Source organism: Schistocerca nitens, chromosome 2 (assembly GCF_023898315.1).
Source record: "Schistocerca nitens isolate TAMUIC-IGC-003100 chromosome 2, iqSchNite1.1, whole genome shotgun sequence".
Taxonomy (NCBI): Eukaryota; Metazoa; Arthropoda; class Insecta; order Orthoptera; family Acrididae; genus Schistocerca; species Schistocerca nitens.
This window is the reverse complement of record NC_064615.1, coordinates 124,913,035-124,937,673: the sequence shown is the minus strand read 5'-3', so window position 1 is coordinate 124,937,673 and position 24,639 is coordinate 124,913,035. Positions and strand designations below refer to the sequence as shown.

General features: G+C 40.0%; 1 protein-coding gene across 1 annotated transcript in view; it reads left to right on the top strand.

The window, feature by feature from the left end:
- Positions 1-12,089: 12,089 nt before the first annotated feature.
- The window catches only part of LOC126234298 (bystin), a 64,198-nt gene continuing 51,648 nt past the window's right edge, over positions 12,090-24,639 (top strand). Inside the window, exons 1-2 of the mRNA XM_049942984.1 lie at positions 12,090-12,320; positions 13,648-13,839. Coding sequence (XP_049798941.1) covers positions 12,186-12,320; positions 13,648-13,839 — 327 coding nt within the window. The 5' untranslated portion in view covers positions 12,090-12,185. The remainder of the gene's footprint in view (positions 12,321-13,647; positions 13,840-24,639) is intronic.

Sequence of the window (24,639 nt, the reverse complement as noted above, 5' to 3'; positions counted from 1 at the left end):
GGACCCTGATCAACACTGGGAACAATGCTGCAAATTTTGAGCTCTCCTTGCAGATCACACACAAAGCAAGCAGCCTTCACCATCTCAGTCAGACACATGTATTAACTGAGGACGGCCGCAGAACCCAAGCGACAGGCGTCATTGGTGCCAACATGAGCGACAACTTGCAGACAACTGCACCCTGCATGCTTGATAGCCACAGGCTCCTCCACATCTCGAATGATGCCGTCTGGTAGAAATATTGAGTGCACTTTGGCATTCTTTCTGGCCCTGAATGCTATCTTCCTAAGCGGTTCCATAACAAACATAATGTTGGAGCTCCTGATAACAAGCAGACCCCTGCTCCCACGTCCCAGGTCAGACACTGCTAAAGGAACAGGCATCTGTCCACTTACAGGGTGAATGGGCAAGGCCAGGTGGCCAGCCTCCACATTGGCCATCCACCTTGAGCGACACAGATGCCTTGCCATCGGACCACTCATCCCACTGTGAGGTCCAATCCACCACATCTGATATGCTAGGAAGTGCCTTGGCAGCAGAGCCCATGGACAAAATAAACGAAGTGTCCCATGTGACATGCCATTTTCTCCACCACTGCTGCACCCAAAGGCCCAGATGTCTGACCATCGCCAAAAGCACATTCAGCTATTTGTGAACTGCGGACAGTTTCTCCTACATCTGCACACAGCATGCACACATCCTTATCCATCCTAGTATCACTAACTTGAGAACTGACCATAAACGTACAGACAGACACCTAGTTACGTAATTTGCTACACTGCTGGTGGGTCACCAATGGAGGCTGATGCCTTATGAACTGTGTCGTTACCTGTTCACAAGAAATGACTGCATTACAGACTCCTTGTCTCTACATTCTACAGTTACAAAAACACGAAATTAAACCTCTTAAAAAGAAAAACACGCAGAAATTTAAGAAATATACCGCTCTACAGATGTCTACCAGGCGACATTTGGAGCTTGACTGACTGGCTTACTGGACTGAAACTAAAGGTCCCTGGCTCTTCAAAACAAACAAATGAATAACTAATGGGCTACACATGACTGAATTTACATTTGCAGCAACCAAACGTGATATTGAACCTCTGAAATAGAAAAACACGCACGAAATTTAAGAAATACACTACTAAGGCAATGCAGGAGAAGCTAATACATAACTTGCCGCTCTGCAGGTATGTACCAAGCGACAGCTGGAGACTTCACAGTGGTTTGCAAAGTAAAGATGTAAAAAGTTATGTTTAAAATACAATCCATTGTCTACACCTCCGATTGTGAGTGGAAATATAATATTGAAGTCATAATGTTGACAATGTCAGTGATAAACACCAACAGTTTTACTGCAAACTTTACTTTCTCCATTGCTGTTTCTCTGTACTTAAGGAAAGAAAATGAAGCTTCCATATTCTGTAGACAGTGACCCCATTAGAAATACAGTCGTTCAGATGGTCAAGAGTGGATGAGATCATCAGCTGTGGTCTTGCTAAATACATCACACTGGCAGTCACCCCACAGAATCTTAAACTTAGATAGGTGGACTGGGACTGAAATTTAACCTGTTCACAAAATCATTTAGTTGTAGCACTGAACTACTATCATATTTCTCAGACATTTGAAAGTGTTTTGCATACCAGGGATATTAGCGTTGTTAAACTGAATGTGAAAGAAATTCAGTCCTGTTTGAATTATCTCTGACAATATATCTTCAACTTGTGAGACCTTAACTTTTCCTGGCAAAACAGAGGGACAGAATTAGTGCTACCTCACCTGTTGATTAATAGTCACTATCGATATTTCTGATGTTGGTTATCTTTGGTTGTGTGTTGACTCTGCAGTTACTTGTTCTGTGTGTGGTATCTTCTTTGTTTCTCCTCTGTGAACCGAGGTATTAAATTCCCTTTCACATTTCATCCTCCTGGCAGTTTTGCCTTGAGAATGGCAGAGTGTGCTCCTGTCGAAATTTCGGCGGTGGTCGACGGCGTCACCCGGTAGCAAAACCGTAAGTTATTTTAATATCTTCAACTTACTTATAAAAGCAAAAAAAATAGTCACCCCCCATGAGACACGACACTAATATCACGTCTCATCACCTCTAGCCTTAATAACAGTCTCAATTCAGTGAGAAGAGTGTACACAAATTTCTTCAGGTATGCCACATCCAGTTGATCTATCGGTATTCATTGAAGATTAGATCTCATAGTGTTAACAAATTGTGAGGATGTTGATTGCTACATTTCACCTAATATTCCAAATAGCCTCAGACATTTTCTGTGGGGTTAAGGTCAGGTGTTTTAATGGGGAGTCGAGGTGTGATAGGATGCCTGTGTTTGTCAAACAAGTAACGTACGCATGCTGACCTGAAAAAACAACTGTTGCTGCCTTGGAAGATGGGAGTGGCCACAACATTCTCATCATGAAACTGTAGAAGAAAAGGCAAAACTTGGTCATCGAGATTGTTGACATAAACATCCTGGTGCATGTTCATGAGACTCTAATAAGTGATCCCAAGAGATGATACAAGAAAACATCCCCAAAACATCAGAGAACTCAGTTGAAGTACATTCTCTGCACATTGTGTGTTAAAGACTTCATTAGTCCATTGGTGCACTCAGTTATTTTTTTTTGTTTACATGTCTAGTTCTGTAGGATCAAACTGCGGAGCAATTCTCCAATTGCATGGGACGTGTTAGTACTAAGTAATAACAGATAAAATAAAATGTTTATGAATCCAAAAAAGTCAAACCATAAGTTTAAGTAAGGGCAATCAACAATGTAACGTAAGAAACAGCTTAATTTTTCAAGGAACTCCTCAACAGAACAGAAGGACTGATCCATGAGGAAACTTCAGTTTCGATTTGAAAGCGAGTGGACTACTGCTAAGATTTTTGTTCTTGTCATAGCTTATTGAAAGTGGATGCAGCAGTATACTGCACATCTTTCTGCGCAAGAGTTAAGAAAGAGCAATCCAAATGCAGATTGGATATCTGCCGAGTATTAACTGAATGAAAGCTGCTACTTCTTGGGAAAAAGCTGATATTGTTAACAAGAAATGACAGTAAAGTATATAAGTAAAGTATATCTATATACACTCCTGGAAATGGAAAAAAGAGCACATTGACACCGGTGTGTCAGACCCACCATACTTGCTCCGGACACTGCGAGAGGGCTGTACAAGCAATGATCACACGCACGGCACAGCGGACACACCAGGAACCGCGGTGTTGGCCGTCGAATGGCGCTAGCTGCGCAGCATTTGTGCACCGCCGCCGTCAGTGTCAGCCAGTTTGCCGTGGCATACGGAGCTCCATCGCAGTCTTTAACACTGGTAGCATGCCGCGACAGCGTGGACGTGAACCGTATGTGCAGTTGACGGACTTTGAGCGAGGGCGTATAGTGGGCATGCGGGAGGCCGGGTGGACGTACCGCCGAATTGCTCAACACGTGGGGCGTGAGGTCTCCACAGTACATCGATGTTGTCGCCAGTGGTCGGCGGAAGGTGCACGTGCCCGTCGACCTGGGACCGGACCGCAGCGACGCACGGATGCACGCCAAGACCGTAGGATCCTACGCAGTGCCGTAGGGGACCGCACCGCCACTTCCCAGCAAATTAGGGACACTGTTGCTCCTGGGGTATCGGCGAGGACCATTCGCAACCGTCTCCATGAAGCTGGGCTACGGTCCCGCACACTGTTAGGCCGTCTTCCGCTCACGCCCCAACATCGTGCAGCCCGCCTCCAGTGGTGTCGCGACAGGCGTGAATGGAGGGACGAATGGAGACGTGTCGTCTTCAGCGATGAGAGTCGCTTCCGCCTTGGTGCCAATGATGGTCGTATGCGTGTTTGGCGCCGTGCAGGTGAGCGCCACAATCAGGACTGCATACGACCGAGGCACACAGGGCCAACACCCGGCATCATGGTGTGGGGAGCGATCTCCTACACTGGCCGTACACCACTGGTGATCGTCGAGGGAACACTGAATAGTGCACGGTACATCCAAACCGTCATCGAACCCATCGTTCTACCATTCCTAGACCGGCAAGGGAACTTGCTGTTCCAACAGGACAATGCACGTAAGCATGTATCCCGTGCCACCCAACTTGCTCTAGAAGGTGTAAGTCAACTACCCTGGCCAGCAAGATCTCCGGATCTGTCCCCCATTGAGCATGTTTGGGACTGGATGAAGCGTCGTCTCACGCGGTCTGCACGTCCAGCACGAACGCTGGTCCAACTGAGGCGCCAGGTGGAAATGGCATGGCAAGCCGTTCCACAGGACTACATCCAGCATCTCTACGATCGTCTCCATGGGAGAATAGCAGCCTGCATTGCTGCGAAAGGTGGATATACACTGTACTAGTGCCGACATTGTGCATGCTCTGTTGCCTGTGTCTATGTGCCTGTGGTTCTGTCAGTGTGATCATGTGATGTATCTGACCCCAGGAATGTGTCAATAAAGTTTCCCCTTCCTGGGACAATGAATTCACGGTGTTCTTATTTCAATTTCCAGGAGTGTATATATATATATATATATATATATATATATATATATTGAGAGGGCAATGTCAAAATACCCAGACTAATGAACAGGGGTCAACAAGAGATTTGTGAACTTACTTCACTTATTGCCCGAAGTGCCCATTTCTGAGCTTCTCTTCCTTCACAACTGACCATATGATTTTAATTTCATCCTGTTAATTAGCTATTCTATTTGCATACCACATGCTCTTTGCCTTCCTAATAACATTTTAAGCGCTTTACAACACTGTCTGTAATGGGCTAATGTAGCTAGATTGTTATTACTTCTAACATTTTGATATAATTCCCACTTTGTTCTACATGATATCCTAATCCCACTAGTCAGCCACACAGGCTGCCTTTTAGTGTGAGTACCTTGTTTAGAACGTTCTAATGGAAAGCCACTCTCAAATAAGATGAGGAACGTGTTAAGGAAATCATTATATTTGTCATCTATGTTACCGGCACTATAAATATCCTGCCACTCTCGTTCCTTAATAAGGTTGAAAAAAACTCTCTATTTCCATTGTATTAGGTTTCCTACATAGTTTGTGATTACATGTGACATTTGTTTAAGTACAAAAGACTTTTAGTGTTAAAATTTGTACATCATGGTCTGAAAGGTCATTCACACTTTTACTAACAGAATGCCTATCTAGTAATGAAGAACGAATGAAAATATTGTCTATGGCCGTGATAAGGTTCCCCTGAACCCTAATTGGAAAAAACACAATCTGCATCAGATCATATGAGTTTAAGAGATCTACCATCATCTTTTTTCTTGCACAATCGCATGCAAAATTAATATTGAAGTCACCTCATATAACTAATTTCTGGTACTTCCTATAAAGTGAACCAAGAACCCTCTCTAGATTGAGCAGAAATGCTCTGAAGTCAGATTTAGGGAGCCTATAAATAACAACAATTAGAAGTTTAGTTTCCCTAAATTCAACTGCCCTGTTGATGGTGTGAATGGAGCTGTCTACCGCCCATCAAATCTCTGGAACAGTCCTGAAGCGAATGCCACGAAGTGGTTCCTTCTCAGTCCTATGGATTGAACAGAGCAGCCACAGCTTGCGCTGTATGCGCTCGTGCATTGTCGTGCAAAATGATGGGTGGGTTGCACAGAAAGTGTCGCCTCTTCTTTCACAAGGCTGGTCACAGGTGATGCTCCAAAAACTAACAGTAATACTGTGAATTGACTGTCTGCCGTGGAGGAACGTTATGCGTTAGGATAACACCACCACAATCGTCCACGAGAATCACCATAACTTCAGACCACTCCATTCGTACCATCAACAGAACAATCTCTGCTAATGGTGCTCTATGCCTTCCACATCATTGCCAATGGGTTCTACACAACGCTGGTGGCTACTTTGAAGGGCAGTAACATGTGCAAACATGTAACTCTTTTGTATCAGTTGTGAATAAATAGTTGTCACTATTTAAGTTCCAACCCTCGTATATTGCAGAATAATGAGCACAAGAGGTGCATGGTTTTCACCTTATTTGAACGACAGAAAGCAATGTACACTCCTGGAAATGGAAAAAAGAACACATTGACACCGGTGTGTCAGACCCACCATACTTGCTCCGGACACTGCGAGAGGGCTGTACAAGCAATGATCACACGCACGGCACAGCGGACACACCAGGAACCGCGGTGTTGGCCGTCGAATGGCGCTAGCTGCGCAGCATTTGTGCACCGCCGCCGTCAGTGTCAGCCAGTTTGCCGTGGCATACGGAGCTCCATCGCAGTCTTTAACACTGGTAGCATGCCGCGACAGTGTGGACGTGAACCGTATGTGCAGTTGACGGACTTTGAGCGAGGGCGCATAGTGGGCATGCAGGAGACCGGGTGGATGTACCGCCAAATTACTCAACACGTGGGGCGTGATGTCTCCACAGTACATCGATGTTGTCGCCAGTGGTCGGCGGAAGGTGCACGTGCCCGTCGACCTGGGACCGGACCGCAGCGACGCACGGATGCACGCCAAGACCGTAGGATCCTACGCAGTGCCGTGGGGGACCGCACCGCCACTTCCCAGCAAATTAGGGACACTGTTGCTCCTGGGGTATCGGCGAGGACCATTCGCAACCGTCTCCATGAAGCTGGGCTACGGTCCCGCACACCGTTAGGCCGTCTTCCGCTCACGCCCCAACATCGTGCAGCCCGCCTCCAGTGGTGTCGCGACAGGCGTGAATGGAGGGACGAATGGAGACGTGTCGTCTTCAGCGATGAGAGTCGCTTCTGCCTTGGTGCCAATGATGGTCGTATGCGTGTTTGGCGCCGTGCAGGTGAGCGCCACAATCAGGACTGCATACGACCGAGGCACACAGGGCCAACACCCGGCATCATGGTGTGGGGAGCGATCTCCTACACTGTCCGTACACCACTGGTGATCGTCGAGGGAACACTGAATAGTGCACGGTACATCCAAACCGTCATCGAACCCATCGTTCTACCATTCCTAGACCAGCAAGGGAACTTGCTGTTCCAACAGGACAATGCACGTCCGCATGTATCCCGTGCCACCCAACGTGCTCTAGAAGGAGTAAGTCAACTACCCTGGCCAGCAAGATCTCCGGATCTGTCCCCTATTGAGCATGTTTGGGACTGGATGAAGCGTCGTCTCACGCGGTCTGCACGTCCAGCACGAACGCTGGTCCAACTGAGGCGCCAGGTGGAAATGGCATGGCAAGCCGTTCCACAGGACTACATCCAGCATCTCTACGATCGTCTCCATGGGAGAATAGCAGCCTGCATTGCTGCGAAAGGTGGATATACACTGTACTAGTGCCGACATTGTGCATGCTCTGTTGCCTGTGTCTATGTGCCTGTGGTTCTGTCAGTGTGATCACGTGATGTATCTGACCCCAGGAATGTGTCAATAAAGTTTCCCCTTCCTGGGACAATGAATTCACGGTGTTCTTATTTCAATTTCCAGGAGTGTATATCAGTTCCATGTCAATCACATAGCAATAGGTACTCAACACAAGATGGAATCGGATGTGGTGTACCAAAAGTTCGATATTGGGTCCTCTGTTTTTTCTAATATAAATTATCTTGCTGTTTCTTAAGACAGAAATCTGGAATTTTGTGCAGATGCTACAATTACATGAACATAATTAGATCTTATCCCCTTACTGGAAGGGCAGCTAATCAAATATTCATGAACACCAACGATTGGTTCCAGGCAAATTGTTTGTCATCGAATTTCTACAAGACTCAGCATACACAATTCAGAGCTTCTCATAAAACTCCAAGAGCTATAAAAATATGTCTCTCAAACAGTAAAATACAAGAAGCAGAAAGTGTAACCTTTTTAGGAATTCAGATAGACTACAACTTCAACTAAATAATCCACTGTATTAAATTAATAAAGCGATTAAGTTCATTTATGACTACAGTAAGCATGAAGGCATCGACGATTTAAAAATGAAGATGCTAGTTTATTCTGCATTTTTCCATTCACTAAGCAGCTATAGATAATTTTCTGGAGAAATGCAAGTTACAGGAATAGTATTTTCAGAATACAGAAGCTTGTAATAAGAATTGTATCTGGTGTTAATTCTAGAATATCTTGCATAGACCTCTTCAAAAAATTGGGTGTTTTGACAACTATGTCACAACACACATATTTATTTATCTCCGAAGTCCATCAATTTTTCTCTTTTCACAAAAAATACTGTAAATAATAATACAAGATTAGAACCAAAAAACAAAACCTCTTCAAAAACCTCAAAAGGTTAACATTAATATGGAAAGGGTTCAGATGCATAAATGGATACACATGTGTTTAAAGACTTGGCACAGCATATTAAATATAATGTAGATAACGTAGTGCAGTTTATAACTGAATTAAAGAACTTTCTGTTGGGCATCTCGTTTTACTCCATTTAAGAGAATCTTTGTAGAAAATTTTTAATTTAATGTTCTAGATAAAACTATAATTAGAAGCAGTATAGTAATGCAACAATGTAACGTCCTTCCCACTGCATTACCCTTAAATGAAACGAACATCTTTGACTTCTTTTGACATGCCAGAAACCACTTTCCATGGTATCGATGGAATGTCTAATTCAATGTGGTGTAATGAAGACATGCAGCTTTTCGAACTTCTGTGAGCAATGGCCTTTTGTGGGGTCTAGTTTAGCAGGGGATACAACCCGTCAGCTTTGACCAATGATATCAGAATTCGCCAGAGAGCATGTATTACAAAGATGAAAGAGCTGGGAAGAATGTTCAGAAACAAAGGAATGCCAGAGAGAAAAACTGTACTTCACATATATAAGGGCCAGTAGTATTTTCACGTTAACGATATCGCGTGTTTGTATCTTAGTATTTCTCCGCAAAATACAATGGAAAGAAATGAATGAAATATGTTACTAGCAAAGAGTACATCACGTTACATGTATGTCAGTTGTATCTCGAAAGTCTTTCGAACTGTGTTGCTTCAGTGCAGTACGGGATACAAGTTCAGCGTAGTCGATTTCTTAGTTTCAACTAGCATTGCTGTCCTGTTGTTCACTTGAACTATGTATCCCCTGCTTCACTAAACCGCAAATGAAACACCCGATACAAATTAAAAGCTCATTCGAAGTGTGTTGCTTAAGTACAGACCGGAATACCAGTTTGTCGTAAGTCGATTTCTTCGTTTTCACTAGCATTATTGTCCTGTTTTTCACCTGAACGATGTATCCTCCGCTTAAGTAAACCCTAAGTGGAACACGGGATACAAATTGTAGATGTGCTGTTTATTTCGTCTCCGCTATTACTAACACTCTTTTCTTACGTACATATCAGTATTACTGATGACAGAAGGATCTACGTATGTAATATATGTATACCAGACTTCCATTGACCTCGATATATGTACACTGGTAAAGAAAAGGTGGAAATACACGTACGTTACATTTGCAACCTGTACCTCAATTGAACTACACGGAGACAAGAAGACGACACATGTAGAATTTGCATCCTGTGTTTCACTATGGGGTACAGTTTTCTTGTTGCCTTGGACGCTAATAGTATCCCATTCGTTACTTTAGCTATATAGCTATACGCCACATTTGTATCTTGCTCGCCAATTGACATATATAGTGTCAGTGTAAAGGCAAAGTGAAGGACGGGATACAAATTATAGTTGTGTCGTCAGTCTAAAGGCGAAGTGAAGGACGGGATACAAATTTTAGTTGTGTCTGGGGTTTCGCCTGTAATATAGCAAGTAAACATTCGAAAATGTCGAACTGATACTAGTGCTGGGAAACGAAAGAAGATCGACAGCTGAGGAATTTCTATTACGTACTTCACAACACGAAAACACACGTATTGGTGGAATAAAACTGTGAAATATGTCAAAATTGTGAAATACAGTGAAAGAAGCAAATGGAGCAGTAAGCTTACCACACGGAAATATCGAGGAATAAGCGAAGCTCGTCTAGACAGACAGTAACGAAAATTACGTACCCACAAACAGGCAAATCCATTTCTATAAACGAAAGTAAGACACTAAAAATTGTTCTACAATAACAAACTAATACTCCAAATTACCTCAATATCATTACGAATAATTATTTTAATGTACAATGATAGCGCTTTTCCGGAACACAGAACTGTTTTATTATCTATGCCTCGAAGTGAAGACCTTACTATCTATGACTAATGTATGACGTCATTGATCAAAGCCGACGGGTTGTATCCCCTGCTAAACTAGACCCCTTTTGTGAAACACCTTATTCCAAATATCCATTGCAATATCCTCAGTAATGTTCACTTAGAAATTGGCTGAGATAGGCCTGCATTCACCTGCAGCAGAAATTCCTGTCATGTTTGAAACTAACTGTAACTGACAATTCGTGACACTCGTCTTCTGCTCTTGTCTTTAAGATATGTTTACAACCACTATTCTTACTCAGGTAACTACTAGCAGTATAATGTTCCTTGTACACATATCAGACGATCAGGGTAATAGACCTACACCAACAAACCGGGCAAGTTCATTTGCAGAGTGATCATGGGCACATCCTAACAAGTTACACCCTCTTTGGCATTCTGTCACGTCACCATATCGACCATCTCTCGCTGCTGAATGCATACAAGATACAATCTACTAGTTATATTAAAAGGAAGGTCAGCGTTGGTCGTAATAACTTGATACCAGTCTCTGAGTTTAATGTGCACAGCACCGAAGATGATCACTATGTGATCGAAAATCGATTCTGCTATCAATAAAACATCAATATTATGACCAACGCTGACCTTCCTTTTAATATAACATATATGGGGGTGGTGCACACAGCACTCCATGGAATCACCAATCAACCTACTAGTTAATACACTGAACTTCATTGGCATGACTCATGTCAACAATGGATGGTCACATGACAGACTGATGTCAGTTCTACATCATCTATGTCGCTACAAATCGACCAGATGCTCTTTTAACGGGTGACTAGTATTTTGTCCAGTTACCTTATAAACATATTCTTCTAGTTGGTAAGATCTACAATCTAAACAATCAGAGATGTGCGCGTACGGTATAGACACCAAGATGTTATCCACATTTCTCCATACAATTCGCACTAAACAATCACTGAATTGCTTTTAATAAATTCCCTTACCTGCCACTTGTCAATCAGATGGAACGCAAATCTTACAGCATTATAATAGACTTCGTGATTTACTATATCCAGCATCCGTTTTGATTTATGTAGAACCAAGATTTGCAGTTATTATAATTTAGATAGGGAGAGGAATTTTCCGAGACTTGCTACATGTTCAATACTCAAAATTTTCGTAGTTGTGTACTGTGTATGATCAAAGACTTTACAACAAAAAAATTAACTCGTTCTAAGAATAATGAACATTTTAAGAATATCAGTGTAGAGCAGTGGAATTTCTCAATCAAATATAAAGAGCGAAGCATAAACGACATGGAAAGAGAACATGGCATTTGCTGTAGCAAGCAGCTTTGTTACGATACAGTGCAGCTACCATCATATTTCTTGCAACCCGGACAGTTAAAACTAAACAAGTTTTTCTGTAATTATCAGAAACGAGAAATTGCTATTCGAACGTTATATCTCAGTTCAGTACACGTGATTGCTGCAAACACGTATCAAAAATTAACTTTTCGTGTCGTCGTAAAGCATATCTAATGATTGACACAGATTTGCGGTACCTACTCAATGTTTTATTACCTGTCCTTACATTTAACCCACTTTGATAATATTATTCTGCCGAGTTTGTCCAGAAGGTCTCGACCACATCATTTTAAACATTAATTTATATGCTAAATAGTATTACTTTACAAGTATGGTCTTTTACAAACGAAATGAGTTTTTCATTAGATGTGACACGAAAGACGAAATAATCACGAACTGCCTCTAAAAGAGGCAATCTTCCTAGGAAAGCTCGTAATACCTAATCGTCACTTATATATTTTCCTGTGATGTTTCTACGTTGTTACATAGCCAACTGCACTGCCAAGTCGACAGTGGTTGTAGAGAGACATTGTGTGCAAAGATATATATTAATATGGATATGACTAGTGGTTTGTTTTTCGAATGATGTTTGACACCGACAGAGTAAACAGCGTATGTGTTGTGATCCATGTGGAATAGGGAAACGTGTGTTGTTGGTATAAACATTATAGTATGGGTAAAGCCAAGAAAATAAAACTTGGGAGAAGAGCTCCGAAGGTAGCTTTAGACAAGCAAATTGAAGAGGACCAGTTTGCTAAACCAAGTAATCGTACGAAAACTAGGATTCGGAAGGACGAAGACGAAAATGTGAGAATCCAATAATATTTACTAACTTTTATCAATATTCGCGTAGTTTAAACAAAACAAAATATTGTTCACAGGCTCCAGTGTAAGCTGACTTGCAATCTGCATTTTTGTTTGCCTGTATTTTGTGCTGAAAGTTATGTCTCTGTCCACATTCACACACATTTACGATATAAAATGTCACTGCATCAAAGCGAAAACAGGATGTTTAGCAGAATTAGTACAGCGTATGTGTGGATGAAAGTGGTTTCACAGGGAGTGTTGTATGTGCAGCATTTTTGTTTATTGGTTAATTAAATAAAAGTTGATATTGAACGCATGGACAGCAAAGAAGATAACCATATTCCTTGTCCCATTAAATCTTTGTTCCATTTGTGCCTAAGAGGATAAAGAATTCTGCTACATGTTTTACGGAAAATGTAACAGTATACTAGGTTCTTTATATCAGAATACTTATCCAGCCTTTCAAATGATGCTCTGTAGATGTCAATAGGTTTTATTTGAATTTGACACTGGCTTGTTGTGTGAATCTGTTTCTTAAGTGCCACTGACCAGTTGTGGAATTGCACCGCACTTTAATGAATTTATTTTTACATTGTCTGGAAAGTCACACTCTTTTGTCATTTGTTAAACAGAACCGCTTTGCATGGTAGAGCAAAACTGTGTTATCACACTGTCGTCATGGAGACGTGACCTTTTTCATGTGTGCGTATGTAAAATTGTACAGATCTTTGAAAACCATAGGTAAAAGTTCCCTTGCATTTTTCATTGTGTATGTTTGGTATATGTACATCATGTGATTTAAGATACTTATCAGAGACATCTCCATTGTCTGATATACATTTTCTTACAATTTTAGATTTTGTGGCGAAAAGTTAGTTAATGTATGGCATAAACGTAAACATTAGGCTGTGCTGCAGGCCAGTCATCTGCCACAAACTTTATTTGGCATTCACATTTGTTGCCTGTACCAGTTGTAAACTGTTACCTTTCAACCTAACGTAGATCTTGAGCTACGTGCAGATCAACCTGGCACTGCAACCAAGATTTCAGGAGAGATCCAATATTGCATTCTTGCAAAACATGAATAGTGTCATTTAGTTCTGATCATTCAGATTAAACACAGTTTGAAAATTTTTATGTAAGTTCAGATTTTAATGTTTAATTATATTTTCTAATGAATTGTTAGCATTTATAAAAGTTAAAGAAACTTCAAATATGAGATTTTTTAGGTTTCATTATGGGATTTGCACCTTACCGGATTTCCTCCTTGTAGTATTAACTACTTCTGAATAGTAAAATACAACTTTTTCTTGTTTATTTTTTTCAGTTTGTTGAAGCTAATCTGTCACAGAAAATTCTTCAACAAGCCCGAGAACAGCAACAAGAGCTTGAAGAAGATGCTGGGACTGCGTCAAAGAAAAATCCAATTTTGCCAAAACTTGGAAATGATGCAACAGAAGAATCAGCTGATGAAATTGACTCTGATGATGACTTGTCTGTGGCAGATTATTCAGAGATAGTAAGTTTCCATTAAAAGTGCACACTTGTTCAGTTTGCTGAACTATCCACAGACTGCTAAAATTATGCTCAAATTTGCAAACATCTATTATGCGTAACAACAGTGTTCCTTACTTTTTGGGAAGTGAAACCCCTTTTTAAAATTATGCTCAAATTTGAAAAACTTCATTATACTCTAGACCAGCATTCCTTGCTTTTTGAGAAGTTTTTAATGTTGACTATTATTGTAGACTCACTGGTTTGCTTATATAGTATGTTTTAATGTGTCCTCCTGTAAATGAGTTGTTTCCAGCAAAAACGACAATTATTTTAAAATATTTATTCACTGCTACCAAAAGAACTAGGTATTGGTTCTCAAGCATAAAAGTCAAGTTCTGTAGTAGAATGCATCATGGTCCCTTTTTTGAACCATCTCTCTATCCTGCAACCAAATATTGGGAAGGATTGTGAGACAAATTGCAGTGGCAACTACCTCTTAAGGCTAAATAAATGATTAATTATATTGATAAGATATAATTAAAACTATACTAAAATTACCAGCCATGGAGCCAGACATAGATAAATTAATGTTCCTTTTTTATTGTCAAATACGCCAAATTTTATCAAGCTACCTAAATAACTGTAGATTTCTATAACTAACATATGAACAATCTTCTTTGTATACACAGGGTGTTACAAAAAGGTACGGCCAAACTTTCAGGAAACATTCCTCACACACAAAGAAAGAAAATGTGTTATGTGGACATGTGTCCAGAAACGCTTACTTTCCATGTTAGAGCTCATTTTATTACTTATCTTCAAATCACATTAATCATGGAATGGAAACACACAGCGACAGAACGTACCAGCGTGACTTCAAACACTTTGTTACAGGAAATGTTCAAAATGTCCTCCATTAGCGAGGATACATGCATCCACCCTCCGTCGCATGGAATCCCTGATGCGCTGATGCAGCCCTGGAGAATGGCGTATTGTATCACAGCCGTGCACAATATGAGCACAAAGAGTCTCTACATTTGGTACCGGGGTTGCGTAGACAAGAGCTTTCAAATGCCCCCATAAATGAAAGTCAAGAGGGTTGAGGTCAGGAGAGCGTGGAGGGCATGGAATTGGTCCACCTCTACCAATCCATCGGTCACCGAATCTGTTGTTGAGAAGCGTACGAACACTTCGACTGAAATGTGCAGGAGCTCCATCGTGCATGAACCACATGTTATGTCGTACTTGTAAAGGCACATGTTCTAGCAGCACAGGTAGAGTATCCCGTATGAAATCATGATAACGTGCTCCATTGAGCGTAGGTGGAAGAACATGGGGTCCAATCAAGACATCACCAACAATGCCTGCCAAAACGTTCACAGAAAATCTGTGTTGATGACGTGATTGCACAATTGCGTGCGGATTCTCGTCAGCCCACACATGTTGATTGTGAAAATTTACAATTTGATCACGTTGGAATGAAGCCTCGTCCGTAAAGAGAACATTTGCACTGAAATGAGGATTGACACATTGTTGGATGAACCATTCGCAGAAGTGTACCCGTGGAGGCCAATCAGCTGCTGATAGTGCCTGCACACGCTGTACATGGTACGAAAACAACTGGTTCTCCCGTAGCACTCTCCATACAGTGACGTGGTCAACGTTACCTTGTACAGCAGCAACTTCTCTGACGCTGACAGGGTTATCGTCAACTGCACGAAGAATTGCCTCGTCCATTGCAGGTGTCCTCATCGTTCTGTGTCTTCCCCAGGCGCGAGTCATAGGCTGGAATGTTCCGTGCTCCCTAAGATGCCGATCAATTGCTTCGAATGTCTTCCTATCGGGACACCTTCGTTCTGGAAATCTGTCTCGATACAAATGTACCGCGCCACGGCTATTACCCCGTGCTAATCGATACATCAAATGGGCATCTGCCAACTCCGCATTTGTAAACATTGCACTGACTGCAAAACCACGTTCGGATGAACACTAACCTGTTGATGCTACGTACTGATGTGCTTGATGCTAGTACTGTAGAGCAATGAGTCGCATGTTAACACAAGCACCGAAGTCAACATTACCTTCCTTCAATTGGGCCAACTGCCGGTGAATCGAGGAAGTGCAATACATACTGACGAAACTATAATGAGCTCTAACATGGAAATTAAGTGTTTCCGGACGCATGTCCACATAACATCTTTTCTTTATATGTTTGTGAGGAATGATTCCTGAAAGTTTGGCCGTACCTTTTTGTAACACCCTGTATAGATTAAAGTTATAAAGGTTACTGAGCATCATGTGGCAGACCTTACTGGTGATAGAGGACTGTGTGATACAGGTTGCTGTGGTGCGGGTGTACTCTGAGATGGATGACAGTGATGGTTTTAGTATAATCTTGCCTTGTGCAGTCATTCCTTCATTGTAGAGTTTTCTGTCTGCAATACTGCTGATTGGCCTATGTTAAATACAGCCTTATTCACCCTCTGTGTCACACACATACTGACTTCTCATATTTGTAAGTGGAAGCAAGGTTTAGTTGTTGTTCAGATTTTTACCTTGGTAGATGTATTAATTTCTTTTTTGAGTTGCTTTGTTAAATATTATAAAAAACAAGTTGTGCAGGTTTCACAGAATCCTTGAGTGACCTCCATGGGACCCGAGAGTTACTCAGAACACAGTTTTGGAAACATTGCTCTAGAGAGTGGGTGACTTCAACATTAAAAATTAATGTTGCTGTACTTCATCAAACTATATTGTAAATTATTACACAGCATTATTTCAGTATTGTGTGGTCAGTACTTATACAGAAACAACTTACTCTCTTTCACTTCAGTTATTTTACTCCTTTTTCAGTTTCAGGATGTGTGTGAGGGGGGGATTCATAAATCATTTCAACTAAATATTTTGAAGCTATAGTCATTTCTTAAATGTTTCTCATAGCCAGCCATCTCATTATTGGTGGGCTGTTTAAACCTGTAAGGGAACTACAGTTGTGAGATTGTCAGATAAATGATAACCAAAGAGATGTCTTTCTGATTCAGATCTCAATCCTTGAGAGAGGGCAGCAAGTAGAAATCTTTGACAGTGACATCTCAGCAAAGTAATGAAGGAGTGAAGGTACTTTCCTCCAGAAACTTGAGTAAACACTTATCACTTGATTTGACAGTAGACTCCTGCATTTGAAGTTTGGTTCCATTATATGAAATACTAATATAATATTTTAAATTAAAAAACTGAGAAGTTAGATGCACCACTATACTATATAATTATTTTGTGTGGCTCAGTGGCCTGCTACAAGTCTTTCAATTAGACATCACTTTGGTGTCATGTATTCAGATGGTCACCCTTCCAAGTACCAACCGGGCCCTGTGATGCTTAACTTCAGTGACTGGATGAGAACCATTGTATCCAACGAGTGGCAGATGCAATGGTGAAGGGAGCGCAGAAGTAACAATGGGTGGAAAACGGTAAACAGAAACATAAGAAATTTACGTCAGTAGATTTGGCAAAAGAAATTAAACATAAAATATGTAAGGTGAAAAACCAAAAAGTGGAGAAATGTGAAAAGGGAGGTTGAAGGAAAAAGAAAGCAAGTATGCAATCAATTGTAAGAGAAGATGTGGTGAGGATAGTTGATAGTTGCTGGAAAAGAGAGAATGCGAGAGAAAGTGAATGAGAAGTAAAAAATGAAATGAGCATATGCAAGTCCTTTTTAGTTGACGCCACTTCGGCGATTTACGGGTCAGTGATGATGGACACCAAACCCAGTCCCCTGCAGGGAATTGAACCAGGCCCCCCTGCATGATAAGCAGAAACACTACCACTATGCTGCAGAGGCGGACAAAATGAGAATTAAAGGACAGTGTGAGAGAATTGTATAATTTGAGTCAGCAGACAAGGCGATACTGGAGAGCAAGTTCTCATAAACAAAATCTACTATATTTTATGCACACATTGCCTGGAACCTCAGAAATATTCAGTGAAAGTCATTGCCACTAATTGATATACCTTCCTTTTCAATCTGACTGATCATCGTCACTAGCCCCACAAACTGCAGGGTCTCATCAAGTAGCCCCCCTTATGACATTCTGTCCTTGTCATCTACTTCCCTTGCTCCAAATATCTGAAGATCCTTGGCCTAGGCCACCTGTCTCCCTGCCATATTTTCGGTCTGCCTAAAGGCTGTTGTCCAGATTTCTTCACTGAAACTTCTCTCTGTCGTGATCCCTCCTCTTTCCTATAGATGTGACTAGCCCATCTCAATCTCCTTGTCTTGGTTTCCACGACAACATCTGGTTTATTGTACAGGGCTACAGGAAATGATCCATTTGTTTTCAAAGGTCTCTTTTTTTCTTAAATATCACACATATGAATATGATTGATACATGACTAAAACCGTAAACTTGCCATGTTTGTATTGTGCCCACCAGTTGGCATTAAGAGTGCAGGGTCTTCATAAAATGGCAACAAAGTAGGAAAAGAGTTTCTTCGTCTCCAAGCTGATTTCGGTGATCAAGCAGTCTTACATTTATTTCAAAAGGTCAGTCACCACAATGTGACAGTGTGGAGTACTGAAAATTCTCTTGAGTTTCATCAAAGGTAATGTTTTCTATGCGATGTTATTGACTAAGTTGTATGGGCCACTTTTCTTCTGTGAGAAGACTATGATGGGTACCTCTTACCTTGATGTGTTAAAAGTTGTGGTTGTTTCCACAACTGAGTGCTGATTCCAAGAATTTCATCTTCCAACAAGATGGGGTATACCATCAGTGGAGCATGAGTTTCGTCACTACCTAAATGACAGACTTCCCCATCACTAAGATGTGGCTCTGATCCTCTGGTCCCCTAGGTAATGTCTTGTGACTTTTTTCCAGTGGGGTACATTAAAGACCATCTTACCTTTCCCTACTGCCAAGAACTCTGGAACAGCTCAGAGAATTCATCATTGCTGCTGTGATGACTGTTGACAAGATCATGCTACATAAAATATGGAATGAATGTGATTACCTCTTGGACATCTGTCGTGTGACCATGGAGCACTCGTAGAACTTCTGTAGAATGCAAAATACAAACTTGGTGAACTTATGGTTCTGTTTCATGCCTCAAACATATTTAGAGAAGTAATACTTTAGAAAATAGAGAGCTCTGAAAATGAATAAATTGTGTATATTACCTCTTTATATCTCCATAAACTCCTTGATTTTTCTTCTTCGTCATTCTCTCTCCTCACAAATTGGTCCAGATATCTTCCTCATGATTTAATTTTCAGAAATGTTTAGCTTCCTCTCTATATACTTGCGTATTCTCCATTTTTTTCTGTCTCATGTAGTTATATTGTTCTGATTATAGTTTCATGTATCCTTATTTTGGTTCCTCTTGAAAAAAATTGAATGACAGTAATTTGATGAGTGAATAAGATGCTCTGGATGTCACTTTGATCCTCAGTCCTATTTCTAGTTTCTTATCATTTCTGTTGTTTACTACAACCCTCAGATATTTAAACTGTTGTGCTTCTTCAGACACATGAGTGATTATGAATCTACATTGTTTCCCACATTTTGGCTTGTAATTTCTTTCTTCCGTCATGATTTTCCTTCGCTCAGCCTCTAAGGCTCATTTCATTTAAAATCACCCAAAATAAAGAAATCTCATTGCCATCATGACACAGATATTTGTGAAAAGTTCGTAAATAGAAAGTTATAAAATAATTTTTCAGAATTTTTAGATCAAAACTGTAGTCAGGGGGCCATATTGAAATGTCTAGCATTTTATTTATAAATCAATTTTATCCAATTTGGTGTCATTAGAAAGATAAAAGGACCAACTATATCACTGAACTATAAAAATGCTGCAACTGTGCATATAAATATGTGCAAATGTGTCATTAAAGTCAGTTTTCAAAAAAAATTTTACAAACTTCATGAATTTTTTTCATCAAAATCATGTTTCACCATTTTAATTTTTGTCTCAAAGATTTCCTATTGTCATACATTTCAACATAAAAAAATCAAAAGGGTCTTTGTTCTGTTAATCTTTTAAAACAGGAAGACCAAAAATAATAATATACACGTTTCATTTTGTGACTCCTACTTATTGATCACAAATGATGATCAGTTCTCATAAAACACATTCATAAAATTCTAAAAAGCATTCATTCTTTCAAACAAGTTTTCAATGGACAATATTATGTCTTATTCAAAAGTATGTAAACGATCAGTACTTGTGCTTGCACTAGGAGCAGGCAAAGTCATTAAAATGTTTTCATAAGGTATCCAGCAAACATCAGTGTGAAGTGGCCATGAATAAGTTGAGGGAGGGCCACTTGGACTCATGAACTTGAGTTTTGCATCTCTGTGTTCTTCACTTATCTCTAGAATTTTTCCAAGCCACCACTGGTTATCATAGATAGCTGCGACATGTTTCTTCTTTAATTGTGTTATAGGCAGTGTTTTGAATTCCAAGAGGAACTTGAATGAATTTAGTAGATGATGAAACACACTTTATCAGCGACTTGTTTTCATTCAGTGGTTTGAAAAAATTATTTACTCTTGTCCCAGGAATGGTAGAATCAGTCTCATATCATTTTTGTAACATGTTTGTGAACTTTGTTATCTCCTCTATTGTAACATAAAAGGTTTCTATTCCTGGAACATGAGTTCTGTCAAATGTAAACAGATCTTTTGGACGTAAAATGTGCCTGTCATATGGACGCTGTAAACTCGCTCTTGTTGCTAAACATTTAATAGTACCACCAACTCCATCACATGCATTTTTTGCTATGACTAGTGGCAAAAAAATTCCATTTTGCAGTTACTGCATGATCTTGCTTGTGATGGCACAAATTTAAAAAGTTCTTTAAGTTTTTATATAGTGCCATCACTGCCATAACATGCTGGCTGTGTGGTAATTGTTCCAGTATATAAGTGAGAGCAGTTTTCTGGAAAACATAGAATGTGTTTGTATCATGCTGCAAACATTCACTTATACAACACAGTGACATTGACTTAATGCAATCATCCGTTTCAAAGTACACCACAAAAGGATGAAGGGTGACTTGAATGTTCTGCCAGTGAAATCCTTGTGCACCATCCTGAAGCAAACAGGTATAGTTATCTGCAAAATCCACTATGATGATGCATGTAGTATCAGGGAGGGTTTCTTTGCTTGATTTGAAGTAGTGACTCTGAGATTTTGATACATAATGATTTTGTGTTAAATTTTGAAGTTTTTGCAAGAGATACTCAACAAATTCATCAGTCGTCTTCATCAATGTCTCCAGTGTAGGTCGATCATTTTGCATCCATTGTCTGAATACATTATTTTCACAATCTTGTAAGGACTACAGCTACATTAAAAAATTGCGCAGTTAATATTTGTCAGGACACCGAGAACAGCAATGTAGCATGCACTCCTCATTTTCCAGATTGCGCACAAGTTTCTGTAGAAGTTCAGTGTACGGTTATTTCACATTTGGTGATACGTGCATTCACATACGTTATGCATTCCACGACTGTTTACAGTAACACATTCTTTTGGCCGAAGTTCAAAATTTAGTAATACCAATTTTATCTTCTGGGTATGTTTCTCTGTAGGCTAAGTATACATCTTTCAGATTATGTAAAATTAGTCTTTTTGTCTTACACACTTTTTTGCCATTTTCTGAAGGGACAGACAGACAGTCTTTTTTATTAGCAGAAATGCGACTTATATCATCTTCGCAGTAAAAATTCTGGACACATTTTTCCACATCCTTACTTATTCTGTTTCCCTTTTTATAACTCCCTTTTGACAAAATACCATCTTCTTTTAGCAATACCCTCAATTTCTTTACCATGTATTCGGTAGTGTTTAAAAACACTTGGATTTTTTTCTTTACTCCATGAAGCTGGTGCTAAGGCAAGTATTTGTAGTTTTTCTTTAACAGAACTTCTGCAGAATTTCTCTTTAAGTTTTTGCATTAAAATATTATAGTCTGTACATTCAGCACTGCCAGTTCCTTCAGATACATTTTTCACTGGAACATGTAGCACTTCTGATGCTGTTTGCTGGAATTTTAAAGCTAAACAACGGGACTTGGAATGAATGTATTCTAGACGCCCGTCTTGTGCTCTCTTGGTAACCTCAAATGCTGAAATTTCAAGTAATTCACAACTTTCATTAAGTTTTTGAAGAGCTGTAGATGGATCTGGTATATATTCTTGATCTTGATCTTTAACTTCACATTCATCCATCCCTGGAAGGTTATCCCCCATAGGAGATAAAATGTCTTTACAGCATGTTATGCACTGCTTGGTACCTGGGATAAGTCCAAGGGTTTTATATTTCCTTGCCATGGTTAAAGTAATAGGTTTCAAAGATTTCTTAGCAGTCTTTTTACTGTGCTTCTTAAAAGGGTCACAGCAAATTCTTTGTCTGCCTTCAAATGTTCCCAAATAGAACCTTTTGTGAGAAGAACAAACAGTCTCAATATTTTCACAGGTGCTTCATAGCTTCAATCATTCAATATCGGCTTGATTCAGGCTTGGCATATCTATTAAACCAAGCTCTTTGCTGCTACTACTTTTCTTATGACACACAGCTGCTGACACAAAACCTAAAGGACATTTGTTTTCCATTGTAATTTTTAATCAACTGTGTATGTTGCAGAAAAGAACTGGATGGTTTGAAACTTTTTCTTGTTCTCTAATTAATCAAGAATGTACTATGAAGAATCTGTAAGGGGGAAATGAGAAAGAGTTAATGACCACTTTATTAAGTGATCTCTAACCCCTCGTGGTCTCGCGATAGCGTTCTCGCTTCCCGAGCACGGGGTCCCGGGTTCGATTCCCGGCAGGATCAGAGATTTTTCCTGCCTCGAGATGACTGGTTGTTGTTGTGTCGTCTTCATCATCATCATTCATCCCCATTACGGTCAGAGGAAGGCAACGGCAAACCACCTCCATTAGGACCTTGCCTAGTAAGGCAGTGCGGGTCTCCCGCATCGTTCCCCTAAGCTCTGTAAAGAAGCATGGGACTTCATTTCCAATATACTCACATTATGGAACAACTTTTTATTACAGTCAGACTCCTCAATATGGAACCCCCTGATATGTAAAATCCCTCAATATGATATTCTAAAACACCTCAACTTGATAGTGTGACGTATTTTATGAAAGTCAATCAGATGCTACTATAGGAGTGTAATAAGATTCATAATACATAAAACCTCCAATTGTGGAATTGAATCATGTTTATTTTAATTTGGTTTAGTTATTTCATTTGGATTATCATATGTAAGTAATAAATTTTACATACATAAAGAAATTTTTTTTGTTGAAATTCTGTGAAAATATGTAAAACACTCATAACCTTAAAAATGTAGTATTGATAATGTCTTAACAGCCTTTAAAATGAAATACTTAAAAGTTAACTTTCGACTATCAATAACAAAATCAATGACAAAAATAATTAATAATTATTTATTTATTACTTGGTTATATATTGTTAAAATTGAGCGGATTAATGATTGGTTTGCAGGTACTACATATTTCAAGTATATAAATTATGTTTAGTAAATAAATTAATATACAAATCTCGATTTTTTAATTTATAAGTGAACTGATGATATCATATAGTGGATAAATAATCATTTAAAGAGTGATAACTAATTATAAAAAAACCTTCAGAGTGGAGTTATAAATATGACTAAATTTTAACACATTGACTGTCACGTGAGTTAAATATAACTCACAGGAAGTGTTCTCTTCGGGCCACGCGAGGTAAATACAACTCATGGACATTTTTCCATTTAAAGCTTCGTGGTGCAGTTGTAAGTCACAGGAGCATGCTGTGACTAGTTGTTTTGTAGGTTATGGCCCCAGTAACAAATCACATTCGTGGCCTATGGTTTTCAAGAGCTCAAGAGTGGTTATTGACATTTGAATTTGTGAGTTATATATAACTCACATGGCTCAGTCGTATTGGGCTTTTCTTCTTTTTATTATTAATATCTGGATACTTCCCACCAACAACAACCTGTCAGGACTCCAGAGATGGGAACTTGCCCTTCAGTATATCCTCTCTTCCCGTTACCCACCAGGCCTCAACCTCCGCTAATTTCAAGTTGCCGCCGCTCATACCTCACCTGTCATTCAACAACGTCTTTGCCTCTGTACTTCCGCCTCGACTGACATCTCTGCCCAAACTCTTTGCCTTTACAAATGTCTGCTTGTGTCTGTATATGTGCAGATGGATATGTGTGTCTGTGTGTGCGAGTGTATACCTGTCCTTTTTCCCCCTAAGGTAAGTCTTTCCGCTCCCGGGATTGGAATGACTCCTTACCCTCTCCCTTAAAACCCACATCTTTCCCTCTCCTTTCCTCTTTCCTGATGAAGCAACCATTGGTTGCGAAAGCTTGAATTTTGTGTGTGTGTTTGTGTTCGTTTGTGTGTCTATCAACATGCCAACGCTTTCGTTTGGTAAGTTACATCATCTTTGTTTTTAGATTTATTTAGTTTGACATATTACTTACACAGTAGATTGCAAATCACATACAGTTTTATTTACATTTTTCAACTGCATTTACATTTTTCAATTGCAACAACAATGAAACGGAAAAATTTGGGTCATTCCACTTTGTTTCTCTAACACCTGTATGCACTGTGCTTTATGAAAAAACACTCAATGCAAAAATATGAGTCACAATTCTTACATTTCCAAGCAGTTTGTTTGAATTTCGTGACAGCTTGCTCTCGTCCAAATACTCTCTTCATTTTTTCATAGCACACTGTACACTTACATCTGGCTGCTCCCACGTTCACAAGTGCATCTGCAGGTAACGCGG